This window comes from Muscardinus avellanarius (genome assembly GCF_963383645.1).
Source record: "Muscardinus avellanarius genome assembly, chromosome: 12".
In the NCBI taxonomy this organism is placed as follows: domain Eukaryota; kingdom Metazoa; phylum Chordata; class Mammalia; order Rodentia; family Gliridae; genus Muscardinus; species Muscardinus avellanarius.
Window position 1 is genome coordinate 42,027,421 of NC_137798.1, and position 26,837 is coordinate 42,054,257.

The 26,837-nt window shown below is 51.5% G+C and overlaps 1 protein-coding gene across 2 annotated transcripts; it reads right to left on the reverse strand.

The window, feature by feature from the left end:
- Nucleotides 1-20,054: 20,054 nt before the first annotated feature.
- Nucleotides 20,055-22,676, reverse strand: NKX2-1 (NK2 homeobox 1; the record flags this gene model as incomplete). Of its 2 annotated transcripts, none has more annotated exons than XM_080707401.1 (3): nucleotides 22,568-22,676; nucleotides 21,487-21,866; nucleotides 20,055-20,803 (listed from the first exon to the last, which is right to left on the reverse strand). In XM_080707401.1, exons 1-3 carry the CDS (start codon nucleotides 22,648-22,650, stop codon nucleotides 20,055-20,057), a joined length of 1,212 nt encoding a protein of 403 aa, XP_080563527.1. In that variant the 5' UTR covers nucleotides 22,651-22,676. The 2 variants fall into 2 exon arrangements, with proteins under 2 accessions (XP_080563527.1, XP_080563526.1); XM_080707400.1 differs by lacking the exon at nucleotides 22,568-22,676 and adding an exon at nucleotides 22,003-22,132.
- Nucleotides 22,677-26,837: the final 4,161 nt, after the last annotated feature.

The following is a 26,837-nucleotide window of genomic DNA, read 5'->3' on the forward strand; positions in this document are numbered from 1 at the left end:
AAGTGAAACTAAAGCTAAACTTTTTTGGGTAGAAAAGCAATATGTTAAGTAATGCATATTCCTTTAAGACATGTATGATTTAGTTGTTATAGTTTAGTATCCTGTTAATAGAGAGTGGCTATACTGTAGAATTTCATCACTTGGAAAGGATCAATTAGTTCAGGAAAACTCTCAGTTACAAGAGTCATATATAATGTATATAGTAACTCAAATTCATGATCTCAGTTTAATTTTTAAAAAGAATATTTTGCTCATATTCAAATACAACATTAAAACAAAAATGTAATTCAAATTGTTTTAAAACACAAACAGAACAATGCTTGGGGCTTTTTAAGATCTTATGTATAGGACAGTGACTTTAAAAAGATAAAAAGAAAGACCAGGTAAAAATACATCATATTTTTGAGTGTCAAATGTGTATTTCTAGACTTTTTTGCATCAAGACTCTGGGAAATTTGTATTATGAAGGTCAGATGGTATGCTGATGTGAGAAATGTTGCAAAGCACCCTGTTGATTGGTTCTAATTAACTGAAATGCTCTTGTGTTCTCAGTTTTAGCCAGCACACACTGCATAAGGCCTTTTATTTTGCTTTGAATGAATTTTTACTTAAAAACAGCTGATCTCAATATCCACGGCATTTTGGCTTTTTTAATATCCCCCGATTTTTTTGTGATAGATTCTTTTCGATTTTAAGAGACAAAGTTGAAAATATTTCTAAGCCACAAAATATAATCAGTTAAAGGAACATCACTCAGGTGGCCTATTACATGGATTTTGTATGTTCCATGGTACATGACTACATTCTCAAGCCACATTTCAATTCCTCTTTTAAAGTTATACATCAGAGTAATGATTTAAGCAGGAAATTCTGAAAAGCAACTTCTAACCTGCTGCTAATTTTTATTTATTCTTATTTTTGTCATCAGACTACAAAATGGAACAGAGCTAAAACACGGAACCATGTGCAAGAGGGATTGGGAGGATTTCAGAATTAAAAGCATCAAGTAAAAATCTTTGCACTCACCTTTCTCTGATGATTTGAGCTCAAGCAGCACTGACAGAGAGAAGTCATGAATTTTCATCAACTTCACACATGTCATACATTTAAAAACATTTTGACTTGCCCTGGGACCCCTGCATGTCTCTGAAACACAGCAACAGTGTTGTGATATTTTGTAGTTACGGCCCCTATGAACCCAGAGCTCTGGAAGATGCATTACTAATGTAAACAGGCCTTTAAGTGGGAGGAAAAAAAAAACCACATTAAATAACAGGAAGTTTACAAAGAAATACACAATTTTAAAAGAAGGAGGCTATTTACTAGAAGCAGCATACTTTCTATAATTTCAAGGGCCACGATTTTATCCACATACTAGCTTTCTGAGAACTTGCCAATTATTTGACCTGGGAAATGGAATCATTTTAGACAAGATAATCTACAACCTAAAAATTAGAGTTGAATCATTCAGTTAGCCTACCAGAACTCGAAAGTGATTAAATAGTCCTCCTTTTTCTCAAATGAGGAGAAAATGTAATTTGTGTGAGCAAGAAAGTCCTCTCTTTTAAGGTGACTTTCAACATCCTTGCCCTTGCGAGGAAGAGGGTTCATATGTATTAAGTATGGGGTGGTCAAAACAGATTTTTACCCTAAACAACACATTTAGGGTCATCTTCCAAACATTGGTTCCTCTTACAATTGTGAAAAGGTGAAGTAAGAACTGAACATTAAAAGAGATTACTGAGGGCAGGCAAAGTTGCAAATCACAGAATGGTAGAAAATGGCATTACAAATAATTTATACCATGCCCCTCCCTTCACAGTGGAGGAAACTGAGAAAAGAGATGAAGTAACTTTCCCAAGGTCTCACAAAGGCTAAGATGTAAAGCCAACATACAGGCAAGTCAGGTGGCTCCTGTACTGAAAGACTTTTGAGTGCAGCCTTTCAGTACAGTGAAAGAAAGGTCCACTCAGGTGTGCATGGATCATACAACTAAGTAAAATAACATATGTACATAGAAGAGAAGTGTCAGTCATATCACATTAATCAGTCATCGTTACACGGGGCAGACAATCATTTTTCTCTGAAAAGAAAAAAAAGATTTTCTGGAAATTATCATTGCCCCTTCATTCTTGTCAGCCTTCGAGGATTTATATCTACTCAACGAAAGATATTTCTCTTTGGCACTCTTACACCAGGCAGCAGGTGAAAACAACCAAGTAACGGTGGCCTTAGAGTGTCACCATTACTAGTTTGCCCTCCACTTCCAACCCACTCTCCACTCTGCTGACAGCATGGCCTTTCTAAAATGTACATCCGATTATGTTCAACATATGTAGGGCCTTCCATCTGCTACATAGGATAAAAACCTTTGCTCCTTAGTCTGGCACTCAAGGATCTTCAAATGCTCCGCCAGTACCATCCCTTCAGTCTTACTCCTAACACTCTTCATACTTAACGCTCTGGTAATGCAAGCTAGGTCCGATTCTGTGAACACGGTAAGCTTTCCTGTTGTCTGTGGGCCTTTGTGCATGCTGTTTCCTCCAGCAGAAAGCTGGATAAAACTCTGCTCTTCTTTCAAGAGTGAGCTCAAGTATCACCTTTTCTCCTCCTGCCAAACATAGACATCTCTCTGCAGGGATCTCCACTTCTTCTTGAATAGACTTCACGTTAGTCCACCCACTGAACTCAACTATAAGCATCTATCTACCTGCCTGTCTTCCCACACACATTAGCTTTGAGGTCAGAGGCCTCTCTTTTTCTCCATGCTTAGCACTCTGCCTAGGGTGAGTACTCACTGAATGCTATCTGACTTTAATACACAAATCAATAAATAGGCCATCATGCTTCTTCATATTATAAACTCTTTACATCTTGGGGTGACATACCCTAGTCCTTCTGTGTAATGTCTAAACTGGATGTCCACTGACAACACAATATTTGAACCAATCTGATTTTGGTTCCTTCCAACTATTGTCCTTAAGTATACTTTTCAAATCATATTCTCATGATAATGAATTGACTTTTATCGGATTGGTTGTGAAATACCAAATTTTATGTTCATGTGAACCAAGAGGAAAATTCTGGGGTAAACAGTGGGCCACTGTTCCAGACAGTATTGAAGGACACTGCCTTTTACTATGCTATTCTTTACTAGGAATACAAATGTATATTTGCGTACAAATAGAGGTGGTATCATCAAACTGAGTGAGAGCTTTGAAAGAGAATTTTCAGTGTTAACAAATGGAATTTAGATTTGAGACTCAGCTTGTCTGAGGTTCTGCTGCCATTTGACTCTTCCAAGTCTCCTCCATCACCCTGAGCAAGCACTGCTCAGATACAAATGTCTTCCACAGGAGCCTGCTCTGTGGAAGAAACCAGCGATGTCCTTGGCACCTAAAAGCACACATTGTTCTCTTGCAATGATACCCTCCTATTCACTGATAAGAGGATTGACATTCAAAATCAAAGACAATTAGCTAGTATAGTCTTCCCTTAACGTGTACATTTTCTTGATCCAGGCCCCCAAATCAATGAAGATCTGTTCCAGCAGCCCTCTGGGCTAACGAAAGGCACAGGGTACCCCAAGCTTGAAGCCATGTAGAAGTAGCTCATGATTCCCCCTGACTGCACTCCAGGCTACAGCCCCTGCTCAAAGGTGAGTAGTGGTCACTAAGGCATAAAACTCAGGAGTACGGTAATGGTTGATGTTACTTTCCTACAACCAATTCACCATGGGTATGGGACTCCCTTTCAAGGAGCAGCCCTGTGTGGAATCATCATTAACTATTGTCACTACTTTTTAAATTCTTTTCTGGTTGATGAGGCCATATTAGCCAGTTCCCATCTCTATCCCTAAGAATGATAGGACTTGTGACCTTACCCTTTAGGATGATAAAGGTCTTGAATGGGAGTGGGAGTTTCTATAGAAGATTTAAGTCTGGGATGTAATAAAAGATGAATTCTAAGGCTTTCCTAAGTTACTGATGCCTAGAAATCATTTTGTGAAGCAGAGTGTAGTGGTGCATGCCTGTAATCCAAGTTCTTGGGAGGCTGAGACAGGAGGATCACAGGTTTGTGGCCTGCCTCAGCAACTTTGCAAGACCCACTGCAACTTATTGAAACTCTGTTTCAAAATAAAAAATAAAAAGAAGGGCTGGGGGTATAGCTCAGAGGTAGAATGGCTTTGGATTTTATTCCGAGTACCACAAAAAAAAAAAAAAAAGGAAGAAAGAAAGAAATTTGTGTTGCATCCAGGATTTTGTGTTTGTTTTAAACATTGTATCATCACGTCACACAGTTTTAATTTTAATTTGCAAGGATATGAAATAGACTCCTTCTCTTGCTAACTAGCAAATAATAAAGCCAGATTTTTCTCGTATTTAGTATCAAATCTACCTAGAATCTTAACAATTTGTGGTGACATAAAAAGAACTGCTAGTAATTCTCCCTTATCTTCGCATTTTGCATATCAGAAATGACTGACAAGGGACATAATGAAAATGTTTCACAAATTAAATCAGAAAATATTTATTGAACAAATACTTTGTGTCAGGCACTGTACAACGCACTAACAGCAGATACACAGAGGGAAGAGAAAAAGGACATAGCTGTCTACAGCTCCAAATTTAAGAACATGAAATGTCAAATCACATAGGCTTGGAATTCCTCTGTCTACTTGCTCTATTCTCTTGAGAGAAAAAACTTCCCCAAAAGGGAGTGTTAGTCAAGATGGAAAATGTTTGTCAGCATAAATTTCAACTTTATAATTATATAAGCAAGAAAAAAATATTGATGTCTTCAACTTGGGTGGGGCCATTTGGAAGTTCTTTATAAACTTATAAAAGGACATGGGCTTTGGTTTTCTTAAGGGTCTTAAATGAATCCATTACACTAAAATAACTCTTAGTAGCAAGAACAAGTAATGCTTTGCATTATATGCTAATAAAATGGGGATGAGGCATATTTGTATGATAAGATCTTTTTTATTTCCTCTCATTTCTACTTAAAGGAGTGAATCAGTATTGTTTAAACGATAAGGCACAAACCTGTCTTCTGGTTTTAAAATATTTTTTCCCTCTGATAATGCAGATGACTAATATCTATCTCTATTCTTTAAGAATATGATAATATAATCATATAATTTGGGAGGGAAATTAAATTAAGGTTTTTATATCTCACATCTGTGGACCATAAGCATATTAGAAAATATTATGTTCTTTGAAAAATACATCTTGCTAGCCTTCCTGGACACTCATACTTCAGTGAATTGTACCTTTCTTCTCTATTAAAGAAAAATGCTCCAAGGCTTGTCAAGTGAGTGTCCTGGAGAAAACTTCCCTGATGAAGTCTATGTGCTTTTCATGGTATCTACTAGTAAATGTCACAGCTTAGCCTCAAGGAATGACAGCTTACTTAGATCCCAAAACCAATTCCAACATAAAGATACAAGAAAAATGCCTACCCTCCCAACCAGGGGGACCCGGGAGGTCTTGTTTCCCTCCTAGGAGCCTTTTCTATCACATGCCTACCTGTTGCATCCTTAAGAACAGAACAATATTTGAGAGAGATGTGCTTTGTTTGTACAGTGCCCCTGTATGGCAAATACCTGCTTCTTTCCATTTTCAGTAGGAACAAAATAATCATCTCAATCTCACATTTGTGTGGAAGTTGAGTGCCTAAATCTTACAGATTTAACAATAATTTCTCTATTGAGGCAAACAGTGAAAGTCAGAAGTTTACTGCAAGCAGAGATCGCCTTCCAAATTTCATCTTTCCCTACCACTAACGGATAAGGGACATTTCCTGATTTGCTACTCCCTATTAATAACGAGAATCCTACTTCTGCTTGTGGCTGTTTTAAAATCGGGACTATCAAATGATGCACTTTTAACCTACTTTCCTAGGAAACTGCGGAGGCTTCCTGTACCCAATTCACCTGGGATCATCCCCCTCCCTGCCTTTTCCTGGAGTGAATTCCCCAGTGGCTTATCCCATCTCTGAGATGGAAGGTATGAATATGGGACTGTCTGGTGGACCTCCCACTGCCCCTCAAGTTTTCCTGGTACCTTCTAGATGCTACCACAGGATTGCACGAGTGAGTCGCTCCTCTCCATGTCTCCTGGCAGCTAAATGGAAATACTGGAGTGCCGCCAGGAGGGTAGGTAGCCAACCTGCTTGCCCTTGGTTGTGCCTGCCAGCTTTTTAATAACAGAAGTAGGGTCAAGTAAGCGAAATCACGAACTGAGGAGAATATTCTGAGAATGCAAAGGCAGTTAATGTCCCTCCAAGCCTCAGATGGCTGGCAACCCTTGGCAGAGTAATCTATGATTTGTGGCACCTGACCCTTCCACTGTGACTGTTATCTGTGTATTCACTAGAAACATATTTACAGAATCTCTCCATTAGCAAAGATGCCTTGTGTGTGATTACTCAATTGTCATGGTCACACTAGGGTTTTGATACAGTTCCTATTCACAAATGAAAACCTGCACACAGAATTGGTTTAAGGCAGGGACCGTCAGTCAGTACATGAGGCTCTGCTAGGTCTCCAGGAGATTACCACCACATGCTGCCTAGCTCCCCTCACATTGCATCCCAACTCCCTCCCATGAGCTCAAGACAGAATTCTCATTAATTCCTTTGAATCCTTTAAACATCTTAATAAAGTTAATAATAACTGTATCAAGAATTGTCCCAAGAGGTGTGCCTATTTTAACTGGCCTCTACCTCAAAAAATATTGGAGGAGAGCATGACTTAAGAGTTGGTATTGCTTGACATTTACGTAGTGCTTAGTATTGGCAAAGCACCTTAAAACTCTTTAATTACAGAGAGAGAGAGAGAGAGAGAGAGAGAGAGAGAGAGAGAGAGAGAGGAAGCTAGGTTACAGGCCTGCTTTCTGTCTTCATTCTGATGGAATCAAATGCACAGAAAAAAATTTAAATATGTTCTCTGAGACAGATGAGTGACCATGCATCACTCATCACATGGAACTTTTAACAATCCATGTTAAACTTTTAACAGTCCCATGTTTTAACATTCCATGTTAAAAGTTTATTGGGAGCCGGGCGTGGTGGCGCATGCTTGTAGTCCCCAAGCTTGGGAGGCTGAGACAGGAGGATCGCACAGGTTCGAAGCCAGCCTCAGCTACTTAGTGAGGCTCTCAGCAACTTAGTGAGACCCTGTTTCCAAATTAAGTATAAAAAAAGGCCTGGGAATATAGCCTGGAGGTAGAAAACCCCTTGGGTTCCACCTCCAGTACCACACACACACACACACACACACACACACACGTTCATTGGAAGCCAGGAGTGGTGGACTAGCCCTGGAATTCCAGTACTTGAGAGGCCGAGACAGGAAGATTGCAGGTTTCAGGTCAGCCTTAACCACTTAGCCAGACCCTCAGCAACTTAGTGAGGCCTTGTTTCAAAATTAAAAAAAAAAAAGCAACAACAAAAAAACCGAAAGGTAGAGTAGAATGCCCCTGAGGGTAGAATGCCTCAGAGGTAGAATGCCCCTGGATCCAATCCCCAGTACCCCGTAAAAATATCTTTAAGTTTATTGAATAGTATAGAAAGTAGTGTCTCCCCTTCCCCCGTCAGAACCATTGGAATCCTCGAGTCAGAAGGTCCCTTGCTTACAGTCCACGCTTGCCGGCTCTTTCCTATTAACTGCGAAAGGTGAGCTCAGAGAAGGGGAATCAAGCTTACTAGAGGCAAAAAAGTGGCTGTAACTAAAAACGGGGAAAGCGCTGTGTCAGTCATTGACAGGCCTCCCACAGGAAGAGATGTTCTGGGTAAATGGAAATAAAAGTAGTCGGGCCAGAGGAACAGATCGGAGGCGATAAACCCACGGCAGACCCGGACGTGCCACTAAGGTGACCGACTGGACAGTGACTGCAGACCACCCTTAGGGTCGGCGGAGGGGTTAAAGGGCCCAGATCCCGAGGGCGTGGGTGATCGGAGGCAGCGGCCGCAGGCCTGAGCTTGGGGCCTCTGCAGCCCGGCGAGGAGAGGAGAGGTCAGAGGCTGCCCCGGACGCCAGGCCGGCCGCGCCGAGCCGCGGGAGCCGGGGGGCCGCGGGGCCGCTCGCTCTCCATCCCCTCTGGGCATCCGCAGTGCGCCGCGGGCCGCAGGCGGGAGGCCAGCTCCGAGGGAGACCGCGGGGGCCGGGGCAGCGCGCCGAGGCCAGGCTGACCCCCGGCCCGAGCCCGCCGCCCCAGCCCGCGCACGCCCCGCCGGGGGCCAGCTCGGCGCCCACCGGGGCCTCGGCGGGGCGCTCCGGGAGCGCAGCGACCCTCGCCGCTGGGACTCCCTGGCCACCCGAATTCAGCCCTGCGGAGATGCTGGGGCATCGCCACGGGGGAAGAAAGAGGAGTTATTTACATGGGGGAGGGGACGGGCGGGAGGGCCCGGGGAACCGCACGGGAAACGCCATCCCCAGCACCTCCACGGCCGTTCCGAAGAAGTCTGGGGGTTTCTGCCTGGAGATTTCATTTTAAAAGCTGAGGGGGAAAAAAAATTATTCCGCTGCTTTTAATTGAAGTAAACAAAGTGCAACAAATCCTAACTCAAATATGATTGCAGTGAGATTAGGGTCTAATTGCTTAGGGTTCAGGTGGAATCTGCGGGCTAAATCCTACAGGGCCAATCTGAATTTCACAATCATTCTGTCAAAAGGAGGGCGACGAGAGCCCACACGCTTCCTAACAAGTCATTTTTAACAGTTACAAGCTCCTCACAAAGACCACACAGGGCGTCTAAGAGATGCAAATCTAATCCCTGGTCATTCTCCAGGCCTTCAACAAAGATGTGCTAAACCCTAATAGAAAAGAAATCAGTTCTCTGTCACCAGCCCCCGGTAAAATCTATTAGAGAATGGACAGCGCCGCATCTACAGCAGTTGCTGCAAAGGTTAAGGACAAGTACAAATAAGAGGAACCCAGTTTTGTTTTCCGTGTGAAATATCGGGGGACGCTAACCCCGAGTGAGTGACGGGATTCGATCCGTGGCTTCGCATTCATTTGAATGCTAGGGGGAGAGGGGAAAAAAATAAACACGTACATCAAGACCTTAGAAGACTCCGTTTCTGAATTTAGAAGAGATGAAACAAATTCTCCCCAAAGAGGGAAATCTCTGTCTCCGAAATTATCTGAGGCTGTGGACGGAGGAGGGAAGGCGAGCGCGCGGGCCTGGAGGACGGACCTGCGGCTGGGCGGGTGGAGCGGGAGCTGCCGGGCCCACGGCCTCCTTCTCCCCAGGAAAAGCCCGACGGCGGAGCCTCGGCCGGCCGGGGACCCGGGGGGCCGGCGGCCTGGAGCCGCGGGGGCCGAGCCCGGGCCGACCCTCCCCGGAGCTCGGCGCGGCCCCGGCCCCGGGACCCGGGCGTGCGCTCCCGCGGCGGCCAACCAGGGGCGGCCCTGGCTGCAGCATCGCCGTCCTGCTGGGTCATTAAAAGGGTGGTGGTGCCGCAGAAAAGCATCGCAGCGCCCGTGAGCCTGCACAAAGGAAGGGCCCGGTGGCCCCGGGCTCCTCGGAGGAGCCCCCAGGGGGACCCAGGTGGGGCCCCCTTTCCTTCCCAGGGCCCGCGCCGCAGGTGGAAGGAGCCCGCCGACGCACCGGGCCCCGGCGGCGGGGCGCCTCGCGGGGCGGGGACCCGGCTCCCACCCTGGGAAGCCGCTCTGGACTCCGAGCGAGGGCCGGGGGCTGGGGTCTGCACCTGGTCCCCGCAGAACCTCCCGCCACGTCCTCAGACGGCTGGGGCGCCCTCGACGCTACGCCTCCTTCCGAGCCGAGCTCCCCGGGACTAAAGAGGGCGCTGTCCAGCGGCTAAGGCGCCCCCGCTTATCCCCCCCCAAAGTCTCTTTTCCCAGCCTCATGAAGGAGGGTGGGCACGTGCCCCCAAAGAAAAGCCCTTCATGTGCTTCCACAGAAGTTTCCAGAAGTGGCTGCGCTTCTCTGCCGCCACGTCCCCCCCAATTTGTACCTCCCCAGGGCCGAGCCCAGAGCTGTCCAGGCATGACTCCTGGCTCCACGGCGGTTCGGTTTAATTTGCTCGGGCAAGACGATCCCCATTCTGCGGGCTTGGCAGGAGGAAAGGCAAGGCTTTCTAGATTTGTCCCAGGGCTCAGAGGCAGACCACTACAGGACATCTGCTACCTCTTCAGCCAGGTCTGTGCCAGGTCCGCCCGGGCGTGTGCCTCGGGTCTGGGCTGGCCTCCGTCCTTCCTATCTACTGACATTAACTGAATTTTCTTAATTTTCTTCCATCATTTTTCTTGCTCGTCCTCTGATGGGCCGACCTTGGCCCTTCTCTGATCTTCTGACTCGTCACCTGGGCTCCCTTATGGACCCCGCGGGCTTTCATTCTTTCCAGTTTAGCCCATCCTCTTCACTGCATCAGCTCTTCCTATTAGTACTGACATTAGGAAAAATGATACTGAATTGCCTTACAAACTAGGACCAGACAGGTTGGACAAGAAAGCAAGTAAAACATACTTTGTTGAAATGAAGAAACGGGAAAGATTGAAATGAAGAAATAGACAAGGGAAGAGAAGAAAGCACATGAAAATCAGTAACATAGTCACATCAACATACAAACACAAGCATTAAGATGCTCCTGCAGGTGATTTTTGGGTCCCAATAGAGGTCTTCCGTGTCTGCTTTGGGAAGCAGAAAAGCACTTTCCCTTCTCTCTGACTGAAATTGCACCTGAAGTCTTTAACCACCCTGAACCTGTGTATCTTCGGTTGGGGAGGGTGTGGAGGAAGAAGCACACATCAGCCACCACATCTAGAAAGAGTCCTGTGGTGCCCGTATTTCTACAGAGCTGTTGGATGGCTGAAACTCCCCACCCTGGGACCCTGTTCTGGTGCTGAGTTCTGGCTCTCTGCTGTGCTGGGGTACCACATTCCTTTGGTGAGGTACCACCACCCTTTGTCCACCCAACCAAGCCCAGTCTGGACCCCTGGATCGGGTCTGAGCAGATTGGGCCCTCCTGGTCCTCGTTCCCCCTCGCCTACTGCCAGCTGTTAGAGTTCTGTTCTGGCAATTGGCTGTGAACTAGAAAGCCTGGAAGCAAAGGTCTCCACCTTCACCCCACCCCTCTTATCTAGGTGACTATGCCCTTGGACAACTAACTCTTTTATCTGCAAAGAGGTTCTAGAGTGTGTAGGGGTGGGGGTTAGAAGGCATATACTATACAGGAGGTGGAAGGCTGTCTTTAGATCCTTATGGTCCCTGGCATTTGGCACCTGTTAAAGAGAATAGTAAAGATTTAGGATAGTTTTGCAGAAAATGGAATAAGGAAGGCTGAGAGTTGTGCAGAATCCCACCCACTCAGGCACGCACACACGCACACATGTTCCCATCCTCTCTCTCTCTCTCTCTCTCTCTCTCTCTCTCTCTCTCTCTCTCTCTCTCTCCTCTCTCTCTCTCCGTTCTCCTGAGACCTTTCCAGGGGCAGAAAGCTTTGCAACGACATCTAAAAACACAATGCTCGTTTAAGAGACACCAACTGGAGGTTAATAAATTAACCTAATTTGAAATAAAAATGGAAACCGCATTAAGCCCACACTATTATTAGAGTTCGTTTTAGCCTACTAGAAAGTTAGACATTGATATCTGGGCAGAGACGAAGCTCTCTCTCTTTTTCTTAAGAAAACTCAAGTCACTTGCTGATTTTTAAAAATTATTGTTCAAAGGTTGTCTTAGATTTTTTTTTTAAGTCCCTTCAGGTTAGAGTCCGCATCCTGGTCGTGACCCAGGGAACGAATATCTGTCTGTTCGGGGGAAATTCAGGGGAAGGCCGCACTCTGCCGAGCGGCAGGCGGGTGCGCGGTCGCTAGCCCGGCCGGGGTGGGTAAGGGTCTGGTCGGCAGGCGGCGCGGCCTCCCGGATGGGGCAGCTGCGGGAGAGCGCGAGACTGCGGGCGTGGGGGGCCACAGGGGTTGCAGGGTTGCAAACGCCAGAGGCGGGGGGGGGGGGGGGGGGTTCAGAGAAGGCGAAGCTGCGGGCAGCAAGTAGGAGCCTGGGGCGATGCATCTCCTGGTCTTGGAAGCTAAACGTTTCCACGACGAGAACCACCAAAAAACTAGAGATTTCAAGTACCCCCACTTCTCTTGGAGACCCTGGCCACCACTTTGGAACGGCCTGGCTGCAAAGGGCTCCCAGGTCTTTGGCGGTGTAGCTGGGAGGCCGCAGAGTCCTGCCCTCCCCCCCCGGGGGGGGGGCTTTGCACCTCAGCCCAGCATCATCCTGCCAATTACCCACACCAGTTAAAGGTTGCAGGGCTCCAGCCCTCAAGCTTTAGCCCTTGGGCAGCACCTTTTGGGTCGTCCCTTTAAAAACAAATTCGAGCTTTTTAATCAAATCTTTTAACCATTGTATTTTTCATTACGTGACTGTTAAGCAGTGCTGAGCAGAAAGCACAATCAACATGGTTTCTCTGTGACCTTTCTGGCCACCCCTCCAACCATGGGGTCTTGATTTTCTAAGCAATTAAGTTATATATTCAACAGTAATATTCCATTTAAATACGATGGGACTAAAGACACACAAGACGCACAAGGTCTGAGGCTAGAAGAAAATATTTAGTGCTTGCCTACAGATTCTGTCACCCATCATCTGCTCGGAATGCGCTGCAGATCTTTCAGCCTGTCCAGCTCTTATGATTGCAAATGGCCCTGTTTTCAAATGGAAATAAGACTTGCAAACTGATTATGTGTATTGAATCAGAATCACTCGCTAGATCCTCTTGTTTAAAATGTATTGAAAAAAGGATGATGGCTGCAGACCTCTGTAACCAGCTCCCTCTCTTCTCAGGGAGGTCGATCTATTTTGCAACTTTTTGCCTTTTGAGCATGTTTCAGCCAGATAATTACGTTGCCATTGTGCTACCGGCCTGAAGCTCACACATGGTACACACACCGCCTCCCAGCCGGTCTCCCAGGCCCTCTCCTCTAGCATTCCCCCTTCAACATCACACACACACACACACACACACACACCACATCCACCCCACCCCAATACTCTGACCCAGCTCTACGAAGCACCTCTCAGCTGCCTTGCTCATCCACAGAACCCCACATATTTCCCGCCAGGTGCAGTTCCTTTCCACCCCCTCCTTTCTCTTCTGTCTCTCCAGTAAGCAAGACCACGAGCAGGCAAACTCCTAGCTTTCAGAGACACACAACTAACAGAGATGATTCAACAATTAGTGTCCTGTTGGTGAGTCATTGTCATCATTAGAAAAATGGTTCATTCAGGAAAGCAAATGTCCAGGTGCTTTATGCCACCATGGATCTCAAGGGTTCTCTCTTTACCCCCATCTAGTACTAGATTATAGGCTATGGGTGGTTGGCATTGTTGTTGTTGTTGTTGTTGTTGTTGTTAAATATTTCCAAAAGGTCCTCCTGTTTGATTGCTTTATGAAGCCACTGGACTATGTGGATGGATAGAGATGAGCTGTTGAGTGAGATGTAGGTGTGATACAGTGCAGCACTTCCAAGGTTTGCTGCACCAGGCCTCAGTCCCAACAGTCTTGCCAGGTAGCAGCAGTTCTACCCAGGAGCAGTAGTCAGCATTCCACTTAATGCTGAAGGTTGGTGGGTAGTGATGAACTGGCTTGACTTCTGTCTGCCCTGACAGACAGAGGTGGGGATGCGTGCCTTGTGCACACCTGTGAAGCAAAGAGTTCCACTTCTTTCTGAAGCAGGGTCAGAAAGGAAGGCAGGAGCCCTCACTGCCCAGTGCCACCTAGGCCTGCAGACCTCCCCGCACAGTGGAGTGGACACTGCAGTTTTGCCTTCTTCTCTGAAAAAGCCCATTAGTGTAAGTCTATGGGTCTCAGGAAGCTTAGAGCCCTAAATTTGTGGGAGTTCGCTCTCCACAAACAGGTATAGTTGATAGTTAAATATTGTTTACGTCTCCTGAGTTAGGGCAGAGCAAATTGCCAGCTCAAAGGAACTAGCTCCAGTCCTCTTCCTGTCATTACGGTAATTCTCAGGTTTATGTCTGTCTGCGCGCACACACTCAGCCCTGTGGGCGAAGGAGATCAGGTAAATCAGTAGCACAAGGGCCAAATAAACTCTTGTTTTCCTGGAGCTCTGGACACCTACAGGCAGCAGTATTTGGAGGCAGAATGAGAGGCCAGGTGGAGGTTGCCCAGGTCCAGGCATTTTCCACAAGACATATATTCAAGGGCACTTTTCATGGTTTGACGTCTCCATTTTGTAGGAATGAAATTATCAACAATCACCAAAACCCCTAGAAATGCAATGTCTTATCTCCACAGACAGTCTGATGTTACTGACAACTGCTATCTAACAACTAAAGACAGAAATTTCTCAAAATGTGTGAAACGAGGAGCAGAAATATTTCCTCTTTCTTTTCTTTACTTTTTTTTGGCTTAGCTGGGCAATAATATTTATTCTAATGATGTCTATTAGTGGCCCAGGTAAATTCCACAAGAAACAACAATTTTTGCTATAGTTTGCCTTAAAAGATCCCTTCCACAGCTACATCTCAGATACCAAGATCCATTTTTAAATGGATCAAATTTTAATATTTTTTCAAACATAATTGGATATTCAGAGTTTCACATGGCAATAAATAAAGATTCCAATTTAAATTGGGCAAAATTAAAGAATTTTTATTTGATTTTGAAAGAAAAACAGCTTCATGTGACATATTAATTGAAGTAATTAATACAATTGGCTTTATTGTGAAAGTAAAATCAAACTCTATGTATTTCTTCTAGAACATATTAAAATAGATATGTAAGATACATGTGTGTATACTTCTACACACGCATACATACACAGCCAGACATCCGAATGCAGCCACTTAATCCTACATACAGAGTAGGCAGAATCACATAAATATTATGTGGGAGGAAAAAGTTCCCTATTGCCCGAAACATTTGTGTGTGTTTTATTTATCTTTTGGGCAAAGTACTGCAGTAATCAATTTACATTGCAGTGTCCTGGAAATAGCAAAAAGAAACACAACAAGGAAATGTATTGAAATCTCACCCTTTCCAAAACTTTGTGATAACTGGTAATAACAAAGAAAATAAATGTTTAGAGATGAAAAGGAAAAGATGATTATAGGTGGAGGGGGTGACAGAAGCCCAGGACTGTACCGAGATATCCTCCAAGTTGGGTATTAGGTCACTATCAGAGAGAAATGCAGCCAGCCACTTCAGCTATGGCTTCAGATGAGTCAAAAGCTATTCTGTCAAGGTACTCTGCTCACTCTTCCTCCATTCCTTTAAGACCCCTCAAAGAAAGTTCAGAAACAAAACTGTTTGGGGTGGGGCGTGGGCTGATGCAGTCCTTAGCTCCCCCACCCTTCACTTCAATAAACCATATACTTTACTCCCACCCATCCCAAGTCTTCCAGTCACTTGTGTGGACAAGCTTGCCAGGGAGGGTGACTGGAAACAGGTCACTGCTTCCAGAAGCCACTCACTGAAGAGACAGCAGAAAACTTTCTGTGCTCCCAGTGGAGGCAGGTTCCCACAGGGTCCCCACAGAGGGTGGACTGCAGCTTCTGGAAGCACACAGCAACCAGGAAGGTAGGGGGCCAGAGGGCGTGTGTCCAGCATCTAACAGGGATATGGCGGGCAAGGAAAACATCCAGCGTTATCCATCCCAATACCCTTATGTCACTTCCTTCCATTTTAAAGAAAAGTGTGTTCGAAACAAACAGCCAGTAAACCGCCTTAAAAAAAAAAAATCCTTATCATCTCAGATTCCCATTCCCAATGGGCTTCCTAGTGCTCCACAAATAACATCGCCTGCGTCTTCACTAATGATTGGGGGTGGGGGAGCTCCTTCTTGAGAGACTGGAGATATCCGATCAGAATTCAAGGCAGCTTCTCACAACTCTCTTGTTTATAGAAAATGAATGTCTGCCTGACTTGCTTTAGTTCAGGAAAGGGGTCAGTCTTTATCAGCACGGTTCACACAGATCCTAGATTTTTTTTCCTTATCTTAAATTGACCCGCTTTTAAGATAAAAACATAATAGAGAAAGCATTGACCTTACCTGGTCCCTAAAGAGTTGGAAGTCGGAAAAACCCGCTCTCTTTTCCTCTTATCTCGGATCGCCTGAGATCGCACCGCTACCTTTGGTGCACTTGCGCCTTGAGACAGCCCCCTCGCCGAGCCCAGACGCGGGGGAGCGCTGGAAGAGCGCACCGCCCTGAAGTCTGGGGATTCTTCCTGGGTTCGCGAAATCCAAGACTACCAAGCCAGATCCAAGCTCTGTCGCTGGACCTCCGTAGCCCCAGCCCAGGAGGTTGCAAAAGCCCTTGGAAGGCTTCTCGAGCTAGTTTGCCCCGGCGAAAGGCCAAGTCTTAAGCAGTAGAAAAGTAGCCAAGTAGCGCAGCCTCCGGCGAGGCCCTGGGGCTGGAGCGCAGGCCTCCCCCGCCCGAGGACTAGGCGCCCGGGGCCCTTCTGGCGAGGTGGGCCCGGCCTGACTTAGGTTTCGCTCGCCAGCTCCAGGCTACTCCCCACCTGGCCAGCCCTTGTCGCGAGCCACTGCCCGAGCCAGCGAGCGAGCGGCGGAGATCCCGGCTGGTGTCCCCGTAGATGGCAGCAGCCACCCGCGCTTCTCTGTCCCACTCTTCCCGCCTCCCCCAGCCCAGTCCAGCCCAGCGCCCGCCAGCGAAGAGGGCTGCTCTCCTTCCTCTCGGGCCCACAGACCCACAGCTCGGGGTTCCCAGGCTGGGGCGGGGGTGGGGAGCCGCTTTGGGATGCTGAACATCAAACAAGCCAAGCCTGGGGTTTCAGGCCCCGAAGCCACTAGAGCGGCTCTCCAAGGCTCTCGAGATAGTCCTCGTGTTTACAGGGCCCGGTGGGGGTGGGGTGGGGAGAGGAGGAAAGGGGGGACGCCGACTTCAAGATCTCCCCCACTCCCGGAGCCCTCGGGGCCTGGGGTTGGGTGAGGTGCTTTGGAGGGGGCAAAGTTTCTCTGAGATCGACGAACTGTTCTGCCCCCTCACGTGGAGAAGTTGTCTGAGCCTCCACGCCAACAGCATCCCCAAAATTCTGATTCCTCCTCCAGGGAAGCCAGAGCCGACCTCAGCCAGAGTTCTTGGAGACCCCAGACAGGAGAGGACGGCAGGGGGCTTCCCCGAGGCTGACAGGCCTTTGTGGGTGGAGGGTGTCCGCAAAGCTGCCAGCCCTTTGCGCTTAGCCCAGCACGCAACTATTTTCCTAAAAAGAAGCTTTATGGTGCGTCCCCGGGTGCTTCCTGCAGCTTCTACGAGGCCCCCCCCCCCAGCCAGGAGCCACAGCGTGGACCCCTGTGATTGATGGCCAGAAGCGGCCAAGGCCGTTTGTCTCCGTCCCATCCGCAGACCCGCTTAATTCACCTTTTCCCGGGACAAGTAAACAGACTTCAAACTAAGCCGGCAGAGAGAAGAATGTGTTTGATATAAACTCCATCCAGCACAAGGATGATAAGACCGAGATCCCCACAGAACAGTAAAATCGTGACTCGGAGTGGCGATTCCAGGCTAGGATGCGATGCGGCAGGGACCGCGCGGTTGTGGCCGCAGCCGGGCACTGGCCGGCAGATCTCCTTTCAGGCTTGTGCTGGACAGTGGGCAGGTTGAGCTAAACTCCCACCTCTTCAGAATCCTGAGCTCAGAGCCAAAGAGCAGCTGCAGTTTCCACTTTCTCTGCCCAGCTCCAGCTGGGTGCCTTGACCACCAGCCTTCCTCAAGGGTGCCTGCTCCAACACAAACGTTCAAACTTTTCCGCTGTTTTGTTTCCCCAAATATAAGGTGTCCTAAGATTTCCCACAACCAGCACACTCACTAGATCCCACCAACAGTCACTGGAATCATTTCTGAGTCCGTTTTGGATCCTGGAAACTATCCCAGTAGCCAGGCCGGCTTCCGAACACCAGAGGAGAGGAGGCCCTGGGAGTGGGGAGGGCTGCTAGATGCTGAGCTGGGACTCTAAGGCTTACTTCCAGAATGAAATGGGGAGGGAAGAAAGAGAAGAAAGAGTCGAGAAAGGGAAAGAGAAAGTTGAAAATCTAGACAAGAAGTCAGCTTGAGCCAAATAAGACTCAGTCCTCCACAACAAGCACTCCAGGCCTTGAGAAAAGTGTGGGGAGGTGTCTGTAGCCCTTTCGGACTGTCTTTCCTCTGTAGCTCCATGGGTGACAGGAAAGGGGCAACAGCCCCATTCAAGGGACTATAATTTTTCTCTCTGTTCATAAGCACCTCTTCTACCACCACCACCACCTTCCACCTTCCACAATGACCTCAGTACTTCCCCAAACACATATATGGGAGGGCTGAGATTAGGAAATTAGCGACGGAAGAAAGAGCTAAACAATCGGAGCCTAGAGATAGAAACTGCTTTTGAAACAAAGAGTGAAACCCTAGTTTCCAAAGTCCTGTGGGGAAAGCTTTCTCTGGCTGGCCACCCTGTCCAGCAAGCAGGGCCGGAACTGTGTGTGTGTGTGTGTGTGTGTGTGTGTGTGTGTGTGTGTGTGTAACAGAGGTGGGGAGGTGTTGTGTGTGTGTATGTATGTATGTATGTATGTAGTGATCCCTGAGCAAGGATCAGTATTTTAGAACAGAAATGAAACCTGGAATGACTTCACGTTTGAAAACATTAGCAGCCCACCGAATTCTGTGAAGGAGCTGAGCTGTGGATTAGTAATTACAGGGTTGATGTTCAAATCTTCAGGAGCCATCGGTCACTAAAAATGATAGCTCATTCAGGGTTATTTCAAATGGATGTCCTGGCCCACGGATTTAAAATGTTGGTCCAGCTGTATAAGATCAGAGTTTTGAGGTTTCTAAAAACAAAAGCCTGCCTCTGAAGACCTCTCCCTCATAGTAGAAATAGTTTGTATTTTACTCTTCGCTAGTGCCGAATCAGTCCTAGGACTGCTTGAAATTGAGTTCCACTTAATCACAAGGCAGAACAAATTTTCCTCTTTTTGTGGAGCAGGAACTCTGAGCCTGTCCTTTTTAACGGGTTCAAATTTTTTTGAGCTCAGTCCAAACAATCAAGATCCCATCAGGCCAGCGATGAGCCCCCCCCCCACACACATACCAAGGGGGGAAAAGCCATTTAAATCCAAATCAAAACCAAACAAAAAGAAAGGTTTTAATCAGAAAAGAATCCTTTAATTTGTATAATTTATTAGAAGCTTCTTAGGAACTATATTTAAGCCAAATATCTACATAAGTTACAACAGAAAAAGACTGACGCCGCAAATACCAAACTGCCAAATAATATACACAGATTTGTCGATGCCCATAAAAAAATGTGAGGGGCTGGGGATGGGGAGTGGGTTTCTTGTCTTTCTTTTCTTTACAACAAAATGTACAGGTTACTAAAAACTAGGCATTTAGTCCAACTTTTGACAGCGTTTTACAGCTACAAGTTCACATCAAACATAAAATGATTTTCCAGGGGAGACGGTCTGGGGCTGAACCTACAGGGCCAGAGGGCACCCGGGAGGAGGCACTTCCTTTGTGTCTATAACAAGTGGGTTATGTCAAAGGACCTTTCCTCTCCCCAGTTCCTGTCCTCCCTTCTAAAAAAAAAAAAAAATTATTTTCTGGTATTTACAAATGAGTCCATTTTGCTGGAAAGGGTGCCCAGAGTAAAGTTTACAATCGTTAGAGTCCAGAGCCATGCCAGCGCACAGCCCTCTCCAAATTGTGTCTGCCCCATCTGAATCACCAAAAAAAAAAAAAAAAAAAAAAAAAGAGCCACCCCAAATCGGTTCTTTTTGTGTCCTTTTCTGTTTAAAAACTCCGTAAGGAATTGAATTTGCTTGGCTGGTTTTTTTTTTTTTTAATTTTCACTTTCTTTCTTTTTAAAAAAAATCACAAATTTTAGAATGAAAAGAAAAAGGCGTCCTGCTGTTTGTTCGTGTGTTTTTCCTTGGTCTCCACGCGGACAGGTTCTTAAGAAAGTCGAAGCGGGCGGAGCGGCGGGTGCACGGTGGTCTGTGTGGCGGGCAGAGGGCGAGCGGTGGGGCGGCGCGCTGGGCCGGGGCCGGCCTCGCGCCCTTTCACCAGGTCCGACCGTATAGCAAGGTGGAGCAGGACATGGTGCCGTAGTCCGAGCCCGAGGAGTTCAGGTGGGACAGGCTGGAGACCTGGCCCTGCAGCGCCGCGGGGCTGGCCGCGTGGTGCGCCAGGTCCGGGGACTGGCCCGCGCTGCCCGGCTGGTGGCCGGGGTGTGCGCCCAGGCCCGCACCGCCGCTGCCCACCGAGATGGCCGCGGCGGCCGCCTGCGCAGCCTGCGCCTGCTGCTGCGCCTGCTGCTGCGCGTGGCCCTGCAGGCCCGCGGCGCCCGGCGCGGGCGCGCCCGCCTGGCACGGCTTGCCGTCTTTCACCAGCACCGGCACCGCCACGCGGCGCGGCGACTGCTGCTGCGCCTGCTGCTGCTGCTGCGGGCAGCCCGCGCCCCCGCCGCCGCCCCCGCCGCCGCCGCTGTCCTGCTGCAGCTGCTGCTGCGCGGCCTTGTCCTTGGCCTGGCGCTTCATCTTGTAGCGGTGGTTCTGGAACCAGATCTTGACCTGCGTGGGGGTCAGGTGGATCATGCTGGCCAGGTGCTCGCGCTCGGGCGCCGACAGGTACTTCTGCTGCTTGAAGCGCCGCTCCAGCTCGTACACCTGCGCCTGGGAGAAGAGCACCCGGCGCTTCCTGCGCGGCGCGCTGGGCAGCGGGGCCATGTTCTTGCTGACGTCCCCCAGCGAGCCCAGGCCGCCCATGCCGCTCATGTTCATGCCGCTCGCCGGGCCCATGAAGCGGGAGACTGTAAGCGACAAACGCACAGCGTCGGCCGGGGCGGGCCGGGCGCCCACCTCCCTGCCTGCCTGCCTGCCTGCCTGCCCGCAGCGCCCTCGGCCCGCCCGCCCGGCGCCTAGGCCGCGCCGTCGGAGGGCGCCGCGGAGGCCCTGGCCTCCCTCCCCGGCCTCCGGAGACCCCCGAGCGCCGGGCGGGGAAGGGCCGCCGCTGCCCGGGCGGGGTCGGAGGCGCGGGTCCGCCGGCCCCCGACGACGGTGGACCGAGCTCGGGCGCGCGGCCGGGGCCCGACGGCAGCCCCCAACTTTGGGAAGTTTGGAGAGGAGGGCGCCGGCTTCTGCAGACTCGCGCCCCCGCCCCGACGCCGTGCCTCTGGGCTCGCGGGGACCCCTGCCCGGCCACGGCGAGCCCCCGGGGACCCCCGCCCGGCCTCGGCGAGCCCCCGGGGACCCCTGCTCGGCCCTGGGGGCCCCCGGGGACCCCCGCCCGGCCACAGCGAGCCCCCGGGGACCCCCGCCCGGCCACGGCGAGCCCCCGGGGACCCCTGCCCGGCCCTGGGGGTCCCCGGGGCGCGGCCGCAGGACCCCCCCGAGCGGCGCCCTCGGCCCTCGGGGCACCGGTCCGCTCGCTCGCCGCAGCCGCGGCCCCGCGCCCTCGCCCCCCGACGCCCCTGCCCACCGCGGCCTCACTTACTGGCGGGGAAGCGCGGGTCGGGGTTGGCGCCGTACCAGCCGGGGCCCGAGGCGCTGTTCCGCATGCTGTCCTGGTAGGGCGGCAGCTCGCTCATGTTGCCCAGGTTGCCGTTGCAGTAGCCCCCCACGGCGGAGTGCGCCAGCTGCGGCACCCCCGCCGCCGTCATGTGGTAGGCGGCCGAGACGGCGCCGTGGTGGCCCACGCCGTGCTGCGGCATGGCGGGCGCGGCCGCCTGGCCCTGCCGGTACGCCGCCAGCGGGGCCCCCAGCCCGCCGCCCTCCATGCCCACTTTCTTGTAGCTTTCCTCCAGGGGACTCAAGATGTCAGACACTGAGAACGGAGTCGTGTGCTTGGGACTCATCGACATGATTCGGCGGCGGCTGGAGGAGGAAGGAAGAGGAGGAAAAAAAAAGGGAGAGGGGGAAGGCGAAGCCTCGCTACTTTTTTTTCTCTCGCGCTCCCCCTCGCTCGCCCGCGCGCGCGCTCTCTCTCCCTTGGCCAAATACTCCGCGTTACCTTAGCGCCGGTCTCGTTGGAGGTGCGCGTACGGCGTGGACCGAGTCCGCCTTAATTGGCTCGAGTGGAGGCTCGGGGGCCGCCTCGCGTTTGTTTTAGCCGGGCGCCAGGTTTTAGGCAGCCACCAGAGGCGGGGCGAGCGCGCTAAAGCGACGAGACAATGGAAGCCTACATCTTGCCCGAGATAATTAGCTTACATGCTGATGACAAGGTAAACACCTTTAAGTTTCACTTGTCAGGATTTTTAGGTCTCAAAGGGGGAGAGAGGGAGGGACGCCGAGAGGGGGAGAGCGCGCGGAGCAGCCCCCGAGCGTGCCGCCCCCTCCCCGGGCGCCCCCACCCCGTTTTTGCGGGGCGCCGGCGGCGCGGGGCGGGGCGGGCGGAGGTGGGTGGGAGCGGCGCGGGGAGGGCCGCGGGGAGGACGATGCGGCTCTGCCACCAACTCGAGGAGTTACAAAGTGGAAACACTTTCCACCCGGGCCGGGCTGCCCCGGGCAGGGACGCGCGTTCCGGAGGAAGGGGCCGGGGCCGGGGGCCGGGGCCGGGGCCGGGGCGGGGGTGTCACCTGAGCCGGCCGGGGCCGCGCCTCCCGCCCGCCGCGGCCTCCCAGCCCCGCGCCTTCCCTCCGCCTCCGCCTCGGGACCGCATCGGGCTCCGCCGCGCCGCGCCCGGCCGCCGCCGAGCGAGCCCGCGAGCCTGGGGCCAGCCCCGGGCCGCGCCGTCGGTCTGCGCGTCTGTCAGTCCGCCCGCCTCGGCTGCCGCCGTCAGAGGGACACCTCGGCTCCCCGCCCCCTTCCCCTACCCGAGAGCATCCCCGCGGGAGGAGGGGGAGCCGCGCTCGGGAACGCGCCGCCGGGGGCCGTCGGGGACCCGGCTCCTCCGCGGGCCAGCCCCCCGCCCCCGCCCCCACCCCACCCCGCCCCGGCCTCACCCCACCCCCGGCCGAGGCGGGCGCGCCCGGGGCCTGGGCTGGGGAGGTGGGGAGGTGGGCTACCGTGAGCGAGCCCACCGCCGGGCTGGTCCCATCTCCAACAAACCTGGTGTCCCCGACCCTCGCCCATTGCCCGACGCGCGGGGCTCTGGGCCCGGAGCTGAGTTTCTCGGGACCTCGCAGCCTCAGCACCCCAGCCCAGAGCCCCCAGCCTCCCCCTCCGGTGCTCCAGGGAGGACGCCGGCGGGGAGCGGCGAGTGCCGGGCGGCCCGGCGCGGGGAGGAACTGAGCCCGACCCCGGCGGGAGCCGCTGGCCAGGAGGGGGCGGACGCCCCGGCGCGGGCCGGGCGGGCGGGAGGCTGGGCTGCGGCGCTCGTCCGCCCCGAGCTCAGCCATGCAAAAGTGCACTTGCTTTCCCGGGAATAACCAAATATCTTTGTTTAAAGTGGCTGCGTAAATGGCCAGTCGCTTTGTGACCGCGCTGGATATTAGTAGATGAGGATCATTCTGCTTCAATTGGGCACCTCTCATCCGGCGAGCAAGAACCTGGAGGGCCCTTGGGCGCCCGGCGAGGGGGAGGCGCGGCTCCGCTCCCCCGCGGGGCTGCAGGCCGCAGCCGCTCGCTCCCCCGGGCCGGGACCCTCCACCCAGAGCATCCCCAGAGAAGCTCCGCGCGGCGCAGATTTTGAGACCCGTTCTGACTCCCCTCCTCGGCTTTTAAACGCGTCCGTTGTTTGTTTTTCTCTCGCGTTTTTCTCTTTGGTCGTTTTCTCGCCGCGCCAGGGGCTGGGAGGGCGGAGGCTTCCCGGCCCGGCAGGTGCCTGCAGACACTTCTGCGGCCGGTCAAGGAGGCTTCTCGAATTTGGTTTTTGTTTCCACATTTTCTTTCCCCTCCTTGGAGTGAGGAAGCTCTCGATCACGAACAAGCAGCTCCGAGCTACTTAATTCAGACGGTTACACTCCTTTTTCATTAATAGCAATTATGATAGGGAAAGTTGTTCTGTTTATTTTTTAAGAACCCAATTCTCGCCTTTAAGCGTGTTGTGCACTCCCTCGATACAAAGCCAGTTTTTATACTAATATTCGCTTCCCTCGCCTCCTACCTCTCTTAGGCGGGGAGGGCGAGCTCGGGACACCCCCGGGCCTCCCACCTGCCCTGGCCCCCACAGCGAGTTTGGGGACAGGCAACTGCGTGTTCGCGCAGAGAAGCGCTTGCAGTTTGTGTTGCTAGAGACAGGTGTGAAGCGGGCTCGGCGGCCTTCTTCCCCCAGGGGGCTCCCTGGGGGGCGCCCTCCGGAGCAGCTCAGACCCCAGAGGCTGCGCTTGGGTCTTCGCGGCCTCTAGAGCGGAGGGAGCGGAGGCGACGCTGCCCCAGAGAACGACCGCGAGGAGCGGCGAAGCTGAACTCAGACCTGGTCCGGCCTGCGTCCAACCGAGGCTTAATGCAAAGGCGGGCTGGGTTTCCTAGTGGCCGGTCTTCTTTCTTTCTCCATTATTTCATACTTGGTAAGGGTAATAAAATAAAATAAAATAAAAAACACCAAGTGTAGAATGTCGTACGTTTCTTTCATGCTCAATGCCATTTATAAATGGAGATAATTCTTCACCCGGGTTTCATGAGTCTCAAATATGATCCGGGCACATCGAGCCACTTTCAAAGCCTTGAAAAAAAAATTAAGCACAGTGCTAGAACTCGGGATTTCTGTAGTTATTATCATGAATATACCCTCTCCCTCTTTAGGACCTTGGCTTTCATGACTCTCCCACAGCCCCTGGATCGGGCTGTGTCCACCCCCCCCCACCTTCCTCAGCTTTCCAGTCTCACAGCAGGCCCTGGGCGCACGTGGCTGACAGCCCCTGTAGTTCATAGGGCCAGGGTCGCTGCTCTTGAGGAGACACCCCCATACCCCAATCAACGCAGAGGCGGTGGGGGTGCAGACCTGAAGCCAGAGCTTGGGGATGGAGCTGGCGATGGCTCTGGCTTCACTTTGACCCGGGAACCAGGACTGGGCCCCATTCTTTGGAGAGAGCACATTGCTGGCGCACACCTGCACCAGCGCTCTCCTAGACCCAGCCCGGTCCACACAGGCTCCAGGCTGCCCTCGGTGGCCCCTGTCCCTGCCCCCTCATAAACACTCAGGGCTCCACATTCTTTCCCAGGCGAGTTGCACCGCTAAGAATAAGCTAAAGGACTCTGGCGAATTGTGGTGAAAAGGTGGACACAACTATCTCCAGGCTCGGCCATGCAAAGGCCCCGGGAGTGCCTCCTCCCGCACCAACACCTCTTACTAACCCAAGAGCATCATTCTCCTGTACAGGGCAGACCTGGGTGGAACCAGTGATTTTCCCCAGGCCAGCTCTTCCAGCTCTGCCTTGGAGTCTCCCTTTACCTACCCCCCTTCCCGCAACTAACTGGCCCGGGGCTGGAGTGGGTCCTGCTGGGAGCAGGCAGCAGGAGCGCAGGCAGGAGCACAGTGTGGGCCCCTCCCGGAGCGTTCCCTGTTCCCGGTGGCGACTGCATCCCATGTCCTCAATCTCCAGCACACTGTCGCTGTTGACTACGGAAATGCCCGAAATCCAGGAGCAGTGGACCAGGCCCAGGCCCTGCCCCAGAGGAACCCCCAACAGTGGTGCAGTCACCTCATGTCCAAAGGAGATGCGCCTTCCTTTCCCACTCTGGGAGAAATAGTAGTGCTCATGTAGGATGCTAATTCGGGTTATGTAGGTCGCACCAGGTGGGGTGCTGAGGAACAGACCCCCCTGCCCCTCCCAAGCTCCCCCCCAATCCTTTTGCCATCCGTCCTTCACACCTCCCTAGGGCGCTAAACGTGCTCCTGGTAGAGTTGTTTTGCCCCAAGTGTATTGCAGTTCATATTCATTTGAGGGGGGTGGCCTTATCACTTACTGTGCCACGTTTGAAAACCAAGTCTTTATTAGTCTAGACACTACTCCTGCCCACACCGAGCTTGCCGGTTGGCAATAAATCACCGCAGTAATAAGTTGTGGCTTAAGCCAGGCGTGCTAGCGCCTGTAATCCCAGCATCTGGGAGGCTGAGACAAGAGGATCATGGTTCTCGAACAGCCTCAGCTACTTAGTGAGACCCCGTTTCAAAATAAAGAATAAAAAATAGGGCAGGGGGTGTAGCTTGGAGGTCAAATGCTTCTGGGTTCCATCCCCAGACCCGCAAAAAAAAAAAAAAAAAAAAGCTGTGACTTCATAGCCAATGTTAGTGCCCTCTGCATCCAGTGGAGATAGGTCTGTAAAGATGTTGTGTGTCAGTTTCCTAATTTTCCAGTGCTCTCTCTCGGGGTCGTGGGATGAGCCCCTGAGTGGCAAGTCAGAAGCCTTGGCTTCCCTATTTTTCAGCTGCGCTGTACATCTCCCCTGGGCTTCAGCTGCTCAGGAGCAATACCTATCACAACCAGAGTGACTTGGTGTGTTACCCGGTTCCCCTTCTCTTGGACAGGTCACCTTTTGGCTATCCTGGAAGCCCCCGCTGCTTCAAGAAATGTTACGAAAACAAAGCCTCTTAGCACCTATTTCCCTAGCTGCAAAAAATGGTCCTAACTTGTTCTGTGTACTTTCCTGGAGTGTTGTGCTAAGGATGCAGGTAATTCAGGGTGAGATCATGAGTCTGAGTTTGTAAATCTTTAAAGTCCTAAGTAAACAGGAGTCATTGCTTCTGATTCTGTGCTTCAGGAACAGCCTTGGCTCTCTACGGGAAGCTCTCGGGCCCCCTCCCACGTTCCCGCGGGTCTCGGGGTGGGGGTCGGGTAGGGGCTGGGCGGAGCTGGGCTCCAGAGTGCCGTCGGGGCGACGTGGTGCAGGATCGCAACCGGGCGCTGGGGGTCGCTGCTGCTAAATTCTCAAGAGCCCAGGAAGGTCTTGGAAGGATAGCAGCCT